The sequence below is a fragment of the Geotrypetes seraphini genome, chromosome 16 (genome assembly GCF_902459505.1).
Source record: "Geotrypetes seraphini chromosome 16, aGeoSer1.1, whole genome shotgun sequence".
NCBI lineage: Eukaryota > Metazoa > Chordata > Amphibia > Gymnophiona > Dermophiidae > Geotrypetes > Geotrypetes seraphini.
The window spans coordinates 10,572,243-10,585,957 of record NC_047099.1 but is presented as its reverse complement, the minus strand read 5'-3'; the positions used below and the strand labels follow the sequence as shown (position 1 = coordinate 10,585,957).

At 45.9% G+C, this 13,715-nt stretch overlaps 1 protein-coding gene across 5 annotated transcripts in view; it reads left to right on the top strand.

Moving 5' to 3' along the window:
• The window catches only part of SLC12A6 (solute carrier family 12 member 6), a 108,871-nt gene that overhangs the window by 81,643 nt on the left and 13,513 nt on the right, over positions 1-13,715 (top strand). For all 5 annotated transcript variants that reach the window (XM_033923017.1, XM_033923016.1, XM_033923018.1 and 2 more), the window contains 6 exons: positions 2,438-2,536; positions 2,703-2,760; positions 2,866-3,040; positions 3,138-3,256; positions 3,381-3,479; positions 9,648-9,767. In XM_033923017.1, the coding sequence (XP_033778908.1) occupies positions 2,438-2,536; positions 2,703-2,760; positions 2,866-3,040; positions 3,138-3,256; positions 3,381-3,479; positions 9,648-9,767 (670 nt within the window). The remainder of the gene's footprint in view (positions 1-2,437; positions 2,537-2,702; positions 2,761-2,865; positions 3,041-3,137; positions 3,257-3,380; positions 3,480-9,647; positions 9,768-13,715) is intronic.

Sequence of the window (13,715 nt, the reverse complement as noted above, 5' to 3'; positions counted from 1 at the left end):
TTTTTTTTTGTAATGCTGAGAAAACTCACAGGAATGAAACAGTTCAAGCAATACAGTGATTTTCAAATCAATGTCAAGCGTCTCTTTAAACACTCACTTCTAGCAGAGCAAACCAGAAGCGAAAACTGAGGTTGGCTTGATCTCCTAGGGACACACAGCCTGCTTGTTGGAGACTGCTGCCTTATCACCCCTCGCGATCACATGGTCCTACAGCCCCCTCCCTCCTTCCTCTCAATCGCCATGGTCTGTGCATCTCACTCCCTCCCTTCACCTCACCTTCGCTGGTGATTTTCATTTTTCTGTCTCCAAGCGGCACAAGTCTTTAAACAAGTCGTGTGCGGCTGCCTGAAACTTCTCCTCTGACATAGCTGGAAACAGGAAGTTGCATCAGAGGAGAAGTTTCAGTGTAGCCACACGCAACTTGAGGAAAGGCTCGGGCCGCTCAGAGACAGAAAAATGAAAATCGCCAGTGAAGGTGAGGTGAAAGGAGGGAGGGTGGGGGCTGCTGAACTGCGTGAAGGGCACTGAAGAGAAGTGGAGAGATAGGGGGGAAGGGAGAGAGAAACAGACGCTGAAGGGAATTGGGTAGGAGAGAGGGGAGAAGACGCTGAAGGAAAGTGGAGAGGGGAGAGAGTGAATAAAACACTGAAGGAATGTGGGGTGGGGGAGAGAGAGAGAGGGGGGAGCACATACTGGATGGAAGGAGGGGATAAAGAAGAAAAGGGCACATGCTGTATTGAGGAGACTGATACCAGGTCTGATGGGAAGAAAGGAGGAGAGAGATGCTAAAAACCACCTGGGGGAGGGAAGGAAAGATGGAAGGGAAGAAGACAGAGATACCAGACTATGGGGGGAGCGGAGGGAAGAAGATAGGTCCCAGACCAATGGGAAGGGGTGGAGGAAGCGATGGAAGGAAAAGACACAGTAACAGAGAAGATGCCATATGGAAGAGGCAGAGAGAAGGCAGACAGTGGATAGAAGGAATAGAATAATGAGAAGATGAGGAAAGCAGAAACCAGACAACAAAGGTAGAAAAAAAAATTCTATTTTTTTTTTTTTTTTGCTTTAGGATAAATTAGTATATTAGTTGTGTTGATAAACATTTATAAATAAAGCCCTGCCAGCTGAAGATCTCTTCCTCTAGTTCGGCAGCCAGAATTTTGATTTATAAAATGACAATTGTACAGAATATTGTTTTTTTTATACTTTAATAAAATAAGTGCAGTATAAAACTATTTGAGGTTTGTGTGGATGGGATCAGATGGTTTGTGGAGACGGGGCAGGGGCAGGTATCATGTCATTCTCTATCTACAATCAGTCTGTTCTCAGTCTCCAGCAGGTGGAGGTGGTAAGCCTGTGTAGTCTTTCCCTTTGATGGTTAGGGCCTGTTGGATTTGATTAATGGCCTTTTTTGTCCTTTTTTGCTGTCCAGACAGAGCTTTGGGGACACTTTCGGGGGTCCATCTGACTTTGGGGGTGCCACACTCGGATGGTCGAGTCCTTCCCCCATTTCCCCCACCTCCCCCAATTTTTTTTCTTTTTCTTAGAGGAGCCTCAGGTGTACACCTTGCCACAGTCGGGCATAGACTACATCTTTGAGAGCCTGTGGGGCCTGCTCTTTTGTCCATTAAAGTTTTTACTTTTGTGTGGGGAAAAAAAAAGCCCTGAGCCAGTGTCAGTCTGAAAGGAAGCCTTAAATGACCTTTAATTGGTTTTTATTGGTAACCGCTGGTTTTGTTTTTGTTTCCTTAGCGGTTCACAATGAGCACTTTAAAGAAGCAGAAAAAGTGCTCACTGTTTGCCCTTCGAGCGGTGGATTTGGCCAGTGTGTGCACGAACTGTTCCGGCGGATATGAGGGGGAATCCTCATCAACTTGGTGCTGGCGAGCAGGGTTCCCCTTCGTCCATGCACCGCTCAATGACTGTAGGTAGTAGGGAAGCCTGAGCTTACCCTACCCTCCAAACATGGATTTCCCCAGCTATTGATGGCCAGGGAAATCGGATTTCCCTGGCCGCCGATAGTGCTGGGGATCCCCTTACTGCTACAGCAGCTGCTGCCTGCAGTTCTGCTTTAGCAGCTAGGTCCATTCAGGCTTGCCGCTACAGGCTTCAGGGGGAGATTTTTTGGGTGGGCTTTTCATTGGTTTTGGTGGGAAGCTCTGCCATGTTGCCTGTGGCCTCAGGTGACCTCCCTCCTGGTTTAGAGAGACAGGAACAGTTCCTAGGTGTTTGTTCAGCATTTGCAGTGAGTTCTTTTTTGCCGTTGGGAGGGAGGGGCCGGTCTGGAGAGACTAAAAGAAAGAGAAAATTAACAGGTAAGAATCTAATTTCTCCTACCTTCTGAGGAATTTGAGGAGGGAAAGCAGGGAAAGCTAGAACACAGTATTCAGAAATACCACATGATTCTTGATTTTTCTTTGTTCCTTCCAATGTGAAGGGATTATGGCAGGGTCAAACCGATCTGGAGACCTAAAGGATGCTCAGAAGTCGATCCCCATTGGAACCATTCTGGCTATTCTGACTACGTCCTTGGTCTGTATCCTTTCTTTTTGTCACTTTGAGCCTTGAACCTTTGCTTGATTTTGAGGCATGTGCTTTCTGGACAGGTGTTGCTGTTCTTCCCCAGGACTAGGAACCTCTAGCCTCTGAAGCTTGTGAGTTTCTGACTATAATTAATTTTCCTTGACCACCTCATGTCTCAGATCTTAGCAATGTGGTTTTCTTTGGAGCCTGCATTGAAGGGGTGGTTCTCAGAGATAAGTGAGTATCCTTTCTCTGTGGGGATGCCCACATCTCATCAGGCAGTTAGTTATCAGGGAAGATGTTGCAGGTGTAACAGAACTGATTTGTGTGTGTCTCTTGTAGGTTTGGGGATGTGGTGAACGGGAATCTGGTAGTGGGAACATTATCCTGGCCCTCTCCTTGGGTGATTGTTATTGGTTCATTCTTTTCTACTTGTGGAGCTGGACTGCAGAGCCTCACCGGAGCCCCCAGACTGTTGCAGGCCATTGCCAAGGACAACATCATCCCCTTTCTGCGGGTAATAGCATTTTCCTTATACTGTATCTGTGGCTGTTTTGCATCTTATAGTATTCTGAGTTCTCTCCTCTTGCACTGGTTTCTCTGCATCCTTGCAGGTCTTTGGACATGGAAAAGCCAATGGTGAGCCCACCTGGGCACTGCTGCTGACGGCTGCTATTGCTGAACTGGGGATTCTTATTGCCTCGCTGGACCTTGTGGCACCCATTCTCTCCATGTACGTGCTTATACCAGGCTTATGTTGGAGCCCTTTGCTTGTGAAGCAAGCCCTTTTCTTGCTTTGCTTGAGAGTATCGATGCAGAAATTTTTGAAGTTAATGTACTCTGTCTCCTTTTTTCAGGTTCTTTCTGATGTGCTATCTCTTTGTCAATCTGGCTTGTGCACTACAGACACTCCTGCGTAGCCCTAACTGGAGGCCACGCTTCCATTATTACCACTGGTACGTTGTATTCATTGTTGAGGGGTCAAGAAGTGGGATCTTTTAATGAAATGTACTGGAAGACACTGATCTCACAATTGCAGGCCCTCAGGAGTTTTATAAGTTGGGGAGATTGTGGCAGTGTGGCTCCCTTAGTTCCAATTAAATTTCCTACCAATACCACTTATAGTCATGGGTTTTCCATCCTTGCTTTTTAAGACACCGATGTTTACAGATCATTCTAAGGAATTAAATTTTCTTTATCGTCCCTCCAGACCGGCACAGACGGATGGGTTTATGTTCCTCTGCCAGCAGGTAGAGACTGAGAGCGCACTGACTTGGCAGTAGTACAAGTCTGTTCTCAGTCTCCAGCAGATGGAGGTAGTAAGACTATACAGTCTTTTCTCTTGTTAGTTAGGGCCTGTTGGATCTGATTAGTGGCCTTTATTGTTCTTTTTTTTGGCTGTCCGGATAGAGCTTAGGGGACCCTTTCAGAGTCCGTCTAACCTAGGGGGTGCCACACTTGGGCAGCCGAGTCCCTCCCCCCACCTTCCCATTTTTTGTTTAGAGGTGCCTCAGCTGTATTCCTTGCCACAATTAGGCAGAGACTACAGCTTTGAGAGCCTGTGGAGTCTGCTCCTTTGTCAGTTAAAGTTTTTTTTAGTTTAAATAAAAAAAGTCCTGAGGCAGTGCCGATCTGAAAGGAAGCCTTTGATTGAGCTTAATTGGTTTTTATTACTAACCGGCACTTATTTCCTCCCTAGCAGTTTACAATGAGCACTTTAAAGAGACTGAAAAAGTGCTCATTGTGTGTCTGATGAGTAGCTGATGCGGTCAGCATGTGCATGAAGTGAGGGAGAATACTCGTTGACTTCAGGTGCTGGCAAGTGGGATTCCCCTTCGCGCGTGCACTGCTCATCGGCTGCAGGCAGTGGCTTCTCCTACAACACACAGGGATTTCCCCAGCCGGCAGTCAGGGAAATCATGTTTCCCTTACTGCTGATAGTGCTGGGGATTCCCTTACTGCTACAGCTGATGCTTCCTGCAGTTCTGCTTTAGCGGCTAGGCCCATTCAGAACTCTTTGCCGCTACAGCCATCAGGGAAGTTTTTTTATGACAGGCTTTTTGTCGGTTTTGGTGGGAAGCTCTGCTATTTTGCCTGTGGCCTCCCTCCTATTTTAGAGAGACAAGAACAGGTCTTGGGTGTTTCTTCTTGCTGCCAGGGGGTTTTGCCCTTGATTTGTTTTAACCATATGCAAGGCTTGCTTGCAGGCGGCTGGGGTTCCTGCTTCTTCTCTGATGGTTTTTGGTTCTTCAGGGGGGTGTCTCTCCCTCCAACATCTACCCCCGTCTTAAGCATCCGTGGGTTTTGTGGGACGAGGATTTTTTTTCTCACTAACACTATTTCACCCAATGAGGACTTGAACATCATGGAAGATCCCCGGGGGGGGGGGGGGGGGGGAAGAGAGAGTAGATGATGCAGAAGGTTGTGTTTCTGAGCTGCTGGTTGGCGATGCTTTGGTCATGCGCATTTTTCACCAGGAAGAACTGCAGGAGCTTATTCTTCGTAGACTATATGATGAAACCTTCTGCCCAATGTGTGGCGGCGGCAAAGAAAGCAAACAGGATGCTAGGAATTTTTTTTAAAAAAGGGATGGTTAACAAGACTAAGAATGTTATAATGCCCCTGTATCGCTCCATGGTGCGATCTCATCTGGAGTATTGGGTTCAATTCTTGTCTACTTATCTTAAGAAAGATATAGTGGCGCTAGAAAAGGTTCAAAGAAGAGCGATCAAGATGGTAAATGGTATGGAACTCCTTTTGTATGCGGAAAGACTAAAACGGTTAGGGCTCTTCAGCTTGGAAAAGATACGGCTGAGGGGAGATATGATTGAAGTCTACAAAATCCTAAGTGGAGTAGAACGGGTGCAAGTGGATCGATTTTTCACTCGCCTCTCCATCAGAAAGTTCTGACTACGGATGCATCAACTTATGCTGGGGGGGGGAGGTCATCTGGATGGCCTTCAAACTCATGGCCATTGGTCATCCAAAAAGCAACAATTTCACGTCAGTCTCCTGGAACTCAGAGTGATTTATTATGCTCTCAAAGCTTTCCAGCATTTGATGATCAACCATGTCCTGCTTCACACGGACAATCAAGTAGCCATGTACTATATCACCAAGCAAGGAGACGCAGGTTCTCTCCTCTGTCAGAAGGTTCAGATGACCTAGCTGTAGTTGATTGCTCGCAACATCTTTCTCAAAGCTGTTTACATTCAAGGGGGTCAGAATTTCTTAGCACACAAACTCAGCAGAATTCTTCATTCTCACACGTGGACGCTCAATTCTGCAGCTCTCCATCCTATTTATTCTCATGGGGAACTCCTCAAATGGATTTGTTTGCATCTCCCCACAACACCAAATGACCCCACTTCTGCTCCAGACTCTACTCCCCTCAACATCTGGAGGCAGGCGTTTTTTTCTTTTGGATTAGATGCACAAGTTTCTCTATGCGTTTCCACCCATTCCTCTCATTCTAAAGACTCTTGTCAAAGCCAAGCAGGAATCAGCCACCATGATACTCATAGCACCTCAGTGGCCCAGACAGTCTTGGTTCTCCCTTCTACTTCAACTTAGTACCAAGGAACCAATACATCTGCCAATTTTTTCACTTCTTACGCAGGGTCAAGGATTGCTTCTGTACCCCAACCTGAAGTTTCTGCATCTGAAAGCTTGTTATCTCTTGGGCTGAGCTCTGCTGATCTTTGTCTCTCTCAGCCAGTTCGATTGATATTAGAAGCTTCCAGAATCGCTCACTGATGAATTTTCGTTGTCCTCGGGTGCAGGATTTTCTGCAGTTATTGGGGTCGATGGCAGCTCCATCCATCTATATAAGCCTAACTAAGAAAAACCTCTATAGACTTCAGCTAATTCAAAATGCTGCGGCTAAGCTCATTTTCACAAGAGGCAAGTTTGACCACGTCTCTGCACTTCTGTCCAAGCTTCACCGGCTTCCAGTACATTCCAGAATCCTCTTTAAATGTGCCTGCTTAGCGTTCAATATCCTACATGGCATCCTTCCTTCCGTTATTCCACTCCTTTGGAACTCCTTAAACCCTAATTCCTCCAGATCCTCCCAAAAACTGAAACTATCATTCCCTTCTACAAAAGGTATATCTCGCGCAGGAAAACTAGGAACATCTCTCCCCTTTAGAATCACAGAACTCTGGAACAACCTCACCTCCCCGCTCAGAAATTCAAACTCCCTCCAACTCTTCCGCAAACACCTGAAAACTTGGCTCTTTTCAAAAATCTAACACCTCCCGCTCTTTGGTACCTTGACCCCTCTCTACCCTCTTAGTTCCTTTCCTATTACCCTTCTTCTTCTGGAGTTCCTTTCTATCCTAATTCTGTAAACCGTGCCGAGCTCTACGCTTGCGGAGATGGCGCGGTATACAAACCTAAGGTTTAGTTTAGTTAGTTTAGTTTAGGTCCAGTGGGCTCGAGCTCACATGCGCCTCCTTCAGTATGCTCTTCTTTGGCAGTAGTCCCCGCAGATTCACGATCTGGACTCTCCAGTCCCACTTCGGGGGTTGGTTTGTCACAGCCTGTGCTGGTGGCTTCAGTCTTCCAATATGGTTCAGGGAATGAGTCTGGATAAGCCCCAGTAAATAGTGCTTCTCATGGATGCTAGGCTCCTCTGGGAATCCAATGTATCAGTTGCTCGGCTGAGGCCAGCTGGTCGCCAGTAGAGGCTTCATGGTTGATCAATATTCTGGAGACCAGAGCCATTCAGTTAGCGTTGGCGGCTTTCCAGTCATTGCTGGAGAGCAAGTTGGTTCGGATTCTCTCCGACAATGCGATGCCTGTGGCTTACGTCAGTTGTCAGGGGGGAACCAAGAGTCATCTGGTAGCGCAGGAGGCACCTTCATGACATCTCAACGTCCCATATAGCGGGAGTGGACAATGTCCAGGCGGTCTTCCTCAGTCGTCATGTTCTGGATCCCAGTGAGCGGCGTCTGGAAGCCTTTGAGTTGATCGTTCTGATGTGGGGGTCAACCGATCATGGATCTTATGTCTAGAAGTGTCAACACCAAGGTTCTTCAGTCAGTGCAGAGATTACCAGGCCAAGGAGCTGGATGCTCTGGTGCAGACTTGGCCAGTGGATGGCCTGCTGTATGTTTTGCCTCCATGGCTACTGATGGGCAGAGTTTTTCTTTACATTGCTCAGCACACAGGCAACATGATCCTGGTGGCTTCAGAATGGCCCAGTTGCCTGTGGTACGCAGATCTTGTTTGTCTTCTCGTGACATCTTCTTCCTCTGCCTCTCTTGCTGGACCTTCTGACTCAGGGACCCATTCCTATGTTCAATCTGGGTCCCTGAAAGGGAAAGCCTAAGTCAGAAGTGATATTCTGATAAAGTGATCTCTACCCTCTTGGGCTCTCAGGGGCTGTCCACCTCTCGAGCCTATGTGCGCATCTGGTGTCTCTTTGAGGAGTGGTGTTCTGCTTGTGATGTGGTACCCCTTCAAGCATCTTTACCTCACATCTTGGAATTCTTACAGGATGGCCTGGAGCAGGGCCTTGCCTGGTTCAGGTGGCGGCCTTGTCTTCTTTACATGGTCTGTTGCGCAGTCAGTGTTTGGCCTCTTCTCCAGATGAGGTCCTTTTCATGAGAATGGTGAAATTACTCCGGCCTCCAGTTCGTCCTTCGGTTCCAGCCTGGGATCGCAATCTGATTCTTTCAGTGCTAGTTTGTCCTCATTTTGAGCCCCTCAGCTCCTGCACTTTGAAAGACCTTACTCTGCAGGCTGTGTTTCTGGTGGCCATTACTTCTGCGAGACGCATTTCTGAACTGCAGGCCTTTTCGTGTAGGTCTCCCTTCCTGGAGTTCTCTAGGAAGTGGGTAGTGCTGTGGCCGGTTTCTTCTTTTCATGTCAACCAGTCTGTTTCCCTTCCGGTCTTGGGTACTTGGAAGGGTTCTTTGGAACAAGTTGGATGTCCTTAAGGTCCTTCATGTTTATGTTCAGTGGACCCAGTTCTGTAAGTCAGATCGTCTTTTTGTCCTCTCGGGCCCTCGTAAGGGGGATGGTGCTTCTAAAGCTATGATTGCGCGCTGGATCAAGGAGGCTATCGCTTTGGAGTACCTTCTTCAGAAGAAATCTGTTCTGGTTTTCTCAAAGCTCATTTCACTCGCGGTCAGGCAGCCTCTTGGGCTGAGAGTTCTCTTGTGCATCCGGTGGATATCTGTAAAGCTGTGGTTTGGTCTTCTCTCCATTCCTTTGTTCGCCATTACTGTATGGACACTCCAGCATGTCAGGTCGCAGTGTTCAGTGAGCATATTCTTGTGGCAGCCCCTTGGGGGTCCCTCCTGGGTACTGCTTTGGTACGTCCCATTCATCTGTGCCGGTCTAGAGGGACAATAAAGGAGGAGAAATTAGGTTCTTACCTGCTAATTTTCTTTCTTTTAGTCCCTCCAGACCAGCACAGAGCCCATCCTGTCATTTTGCTTGGCTTTTCATAAATAATCGGTTTTTCTGCGATACTTTTTCTTGGATTTGGAGAATGTAGTAGGAGCAACAGAGTTTGGTTCGTCTGACATAGCTGTTGACCTGTGGTGACACTTTGAATGTTTTTTGTTCTAATCAGTATCCAACAGTGTCTCCCTGTCCAATCGGACAGCTATTTTGTCTTCTCCATTTCCATGGGAACTTGTTTAAACTTCACAGTTCTTAAGTTCTTTGTTAGTTCCTGCTCGGCTATTCGTCAGACTGATTGTAGATGGGACTGCACAGCCCACTTGTACTACTGCCAAAAGTCAATGTGTTCTCAGTCTCCACCTGCTAGCAAGAACATAAACCCATTCATTTGTGTCAGTCTGGAGAGACTAAAAAAAAGAAAATTAACAGGTAAGAATCTAGTTTCTCCTTATCCCTCCACAAACCGCATATGATTGGTTGTTAATGCTTTCTTCTCAAGTATGACTTATGATACATGAGGCAAGGTTTGGTAGGGAGGGGAGACAGCTTCATTTGGTGTTATTGAGGAACGCCTCCATCTCAACTTTGTCAGTTAACTGGTCAGGGCAGTAGCTAAATACTCTCTGCAGTAACCAGGGCTAGGAAAAAGCCATTTGTAGGTCATGGAATGTCAGGGTTTTACTTTCTATCTGCTTCATCTCTTCTAGGGTGCTCTCCTTCCTTGGTATGAGCATCTGCCTAGCACTGATGTTCATCTCTTCCTGGTATTATGCTATGGCTGCCATGCTGATTGCTGTGATGATCTACAAGTACATTGAATACCAGGGGTGAGTCAGCCGGCTCATTTTTGTAGGTTTTTTGTTTTTTTTTAAGAGTTACCTAAAATACATTTGGGAAGCTAGCTCAATGGCAGTAATTTATGCTTCCATGAAAAAGGTTATCTTTACTATAATCTAGATCGGGAGGAAGAGGGTGGACACTGTGATCACAGATAGTCTGTTAAAATAGAATAATTATTCCTGGGCAGTGATGACTGAGGGTTCATGGCACCAGGATTCCAGCACTTGCTCTTAAAGAACTGGAACAAAAAAGAAAAAGCACCTACCAGGTACTGGAGGAGTTGTCTAACGGTGAGAGCAGTAGGCTGAGAAGCTAGGGTTCAAATCCTGCTTGGTGTTGCTGATACTTGTGACCTCGGGCAAGTCACTTTGCCCTCAGTTTCCCCAAGCACAGCTTAGTGAAGCCTCTTGGGCAGGGAAATAAGTACTATAATCTAACCATAAATCATACTGAGCTCAGCGTTTGGATAGGTAATTTTAAAATCCAAACTCCCCTCTACCTTCCCAAAAAAGACCTGGGTGCTTGTAGTGGGGTTTTTTTCTGTGTGTCTCTCATAACATTAGCAGCAAAAGTTTGTTTCAGTTGAAAGTAAAAGCAGTAATTAGTTAAATTTGCTGATAACACAAAGTTGTTCAAAGTTGTTAAATTGCAAGAGGATTGTGAAAAATTGTAAGATGACCTTGTGAGACTGGGTGTCAAAATGGCAGATGATGTTTAATGTGAGCAAGTGCAAAGTGGTGCATATGGGAAAGAGGAACCTGAACTAGAGCTACGTGATGCAGGGTTTCACATTAGGAGTCGCTACCCAGAAAAAGGCCAAATGGGATAGACACGTGGGATCTATTCACAGAGAAAGGTAGGGGAGGGTCATTGGGGTGGGCAGACTAGATGGGCCGTGGCCCTTATCTGCCGTCTATTTCTATGTTTCTATGTTAGGTGTCATTGTTGAGGACATTGAAACCCTCAGCTCAATGTGCAGCGGCGGCAGCTAAGAAAGCAAATAGAATGTTAGGAATTATCAGGAAAAGAATGGAAAAAGATGATACTCAGATACTGTGTGCAGTTCTGGTTGCCATATCTCAAAAAAGATGTAGCGGAATTAGAAAAGGTACATAGAAGGGCGATGAAAATGATGAGATGGGATGACTTCCCTATGGGGAAAGGTTAAAGTGTCTAGCGCTCTTCAGCTTGTAGAAGAGATTGCTCAGGGGTGATATGAGACAGGTCTGTAAAATACTGAGTGGAGTGGAAAGGGTAGATGTGAATAGGTTGTTTATTTAATCGTCTCTCCAGACAGGCACAGCAACTCATGAGTAATAGCTCACCATAACCAGCAGGTGGAGACTGAGACACAAACTTTTGGCTGTAGTACAAGTGGACTGTGTAGTCTCAACCAAGTACAATCAGTCTGCTCTCAGTCTCCAGCAGGTGGAGGTGGTAAGCTAACACAAAAGGAAATGAGAAGAACATAAGAATTGCCGCTGCTGGGTCAGACCAGTGGTCCATCGTGCCCAGCAGTCCACTCACGCGGTAGCCCCCAGGTCAAAGACCAGTTCTCTAAATGAGTCCAGCCTCACCTGCGTACGTTCCAGTTTAGAAGGAACTTGTCCAACTTTGTCTTGAATCCCTGGAGGGTATTTTCCCCTATAACAGCCTCCGGAACAGCGTTCCAGTTTTCTACCACTCTCTAGGTGAAGAACTTCCTTACGTTTGTACGGAATCTATCCCCTTTCAACATTAGAGAGTATATTGTAAAATGAATAATTTACTCTGTATTTCACTTATTGTATATGTTTTAAAAATGAATAAAGAATATTAAAATAAGAGAGTACCCTCTCATTCTCCCTACCTTGGAGAGGGTGAACAATCTGTCTTTATCTGCTAAATCTATTCCCTTCAGTATTTTGAATTTTCGATCATGTCCCCTCTCAGTCTCCTCTTTTCAAGGGAGAAGAGGACCAATTTCTCCAATCTCTCACTGTACAGCAACTCCTCCAGCCCCTTAACCATTTTAGTCACTCTTCTGTGGACCCTTTCGAGTAGTACCGTGTCCTTCATGTATGGTGACCAGTGCTGGATGCAGTACTCCAGGTGAGGGCGCGCCATGGCCCGGTACAGCAGCATGATAACCTTCTCCGATCTGTTTGTGATCCCCTTCTTAATCATTCCTAGCATTCTGTTTGCCCTTTTCGCTGCCGACGCACATTGCGCGGATGGCTTCATTGACTTGTCGATCAGAACTCCCAAGTCTCTTTCCTGGGAGGTCTCTCCAAGTACTGCCCCGGACATCCTGTATTCGTGCATGAGATTTTTGTTACCGACATGCATCACCTTACACTTATCCATGTTGAACCTCATTTGCCATGTCAATGCCCATTTCTCGAGCTTGATTATGTCACGTTGTAGATCTTCGCAATCCTCCTGTGTCTTCACTACTCTGAATAACTTCATATCGTCTGCAAATTTAATCACCTCACTCGTCGTACCAATGTCCAAATCGTTTAAGATGTTGTAGTGCACGGGTCCAAGCACCGAATCCTGCGGCACCCCACTGGTGAAGCTCTTCAGTCCGAGTATTGTCCATTTACCCCCACTCTCTGTTTCCTATGCTCCAGCCAGTTTTTAATACACGTGAGTATTTCACCCTCGATTCCATGGCTCACAATTTTCCGAAGTAGTCATTCATGTGGAACCTTGTTGAACGCCTTCTGAAAATCCGGATATACAATGTCGACCGGGTTGCCCTTGTCTATCTGCCTGTTTACTCCTTCGAAGAAGTGCAGCAAGTTCGTCAAACAAGATCTGCCTTTGCTGAATCCGTTCTGGCTGGTCCTCATCAGACCATGTCCATCAAGGTGATCAATGATGCGGTCTTTTATCAGCGTCTCTTCATCTTTCCCGGTACCGAGGTCAGACTCACCGGTCTGTAGTTTCCCGGATCTCCCCTCGAACCTTTTTTGAAGATCGGCGTAACATTTGCCACCTTCCAGTCTTCCGGAATCTTTCCCGATTTGATCGACAGATTGGCTATTAGTTGAAGCAATAAATCTATAGTCCCTTTAAGTTCCTTGATGACCCTCGGATGGATGCCATCCGGTCTCGGGGATTTATTGCTCTTAAGCCTATTGATCTGCCTGCATACCTCTTCTAGACTGACCGTCAACCCTGTCAGTTTCCTGTCTTCGTTTCTAGCATATAGCCTGATAGGTTCCGGTATGCTGTGTATATCCTCTACGGTAAATACAGTCGCAAAAAATGTGTTCAATTTGTCAGCGATTGCTTTGTCCTCCTTTAGCACTGTCTTTATTCCATGGTCATCCAACGGTTCCACTGCTTCCTTCTTTGGTCGTTTCCCCTTAATATATCAAAAGAATGGCTTGAAGGTTTTCGCCTCCTTGGCTATTTTTTCCTCGTAGTCTCTTTTGGCTCCTTTTACTGCCTTATGGCACCTGCGTTGATGTTTGTGCTCATTCCAGTTTTCATCCATTCTTGACCTTTTCCATTCCTTAAACAAAATTTTCCTGTCTCTGATCGCTTCCTTCACCTCTACATTAAGCCATGCCAGTTCCTTTCTTCTTTTTCCTCTTGGATCCCTTGTTGATACGTGGTATATATAGATTTTGCGCCTCGGTGACTGTGTCCTTATAAAGGACAAAATCATACAAAAATAGCAATAAAACTCATTATGAAGGCAAAAAAATATGACCATGTAACTCCACTACTGATTAAAGCAGACTGGCTCCCTATTTCATACCGAATTACATATAAAATACTTTTCACATTTAAGACCATACAAACAAACTGCCCTGAAAACCAATTAAACCTCTTTAAATCAAAAACTCCCCTGAAAACTAATTAAACCTCTTTAAATAAAAAATGAAAACCTTCCTATTCACTGACGTGTTCGAAATCTGAAACCTTTTCTTCTGTGCTAG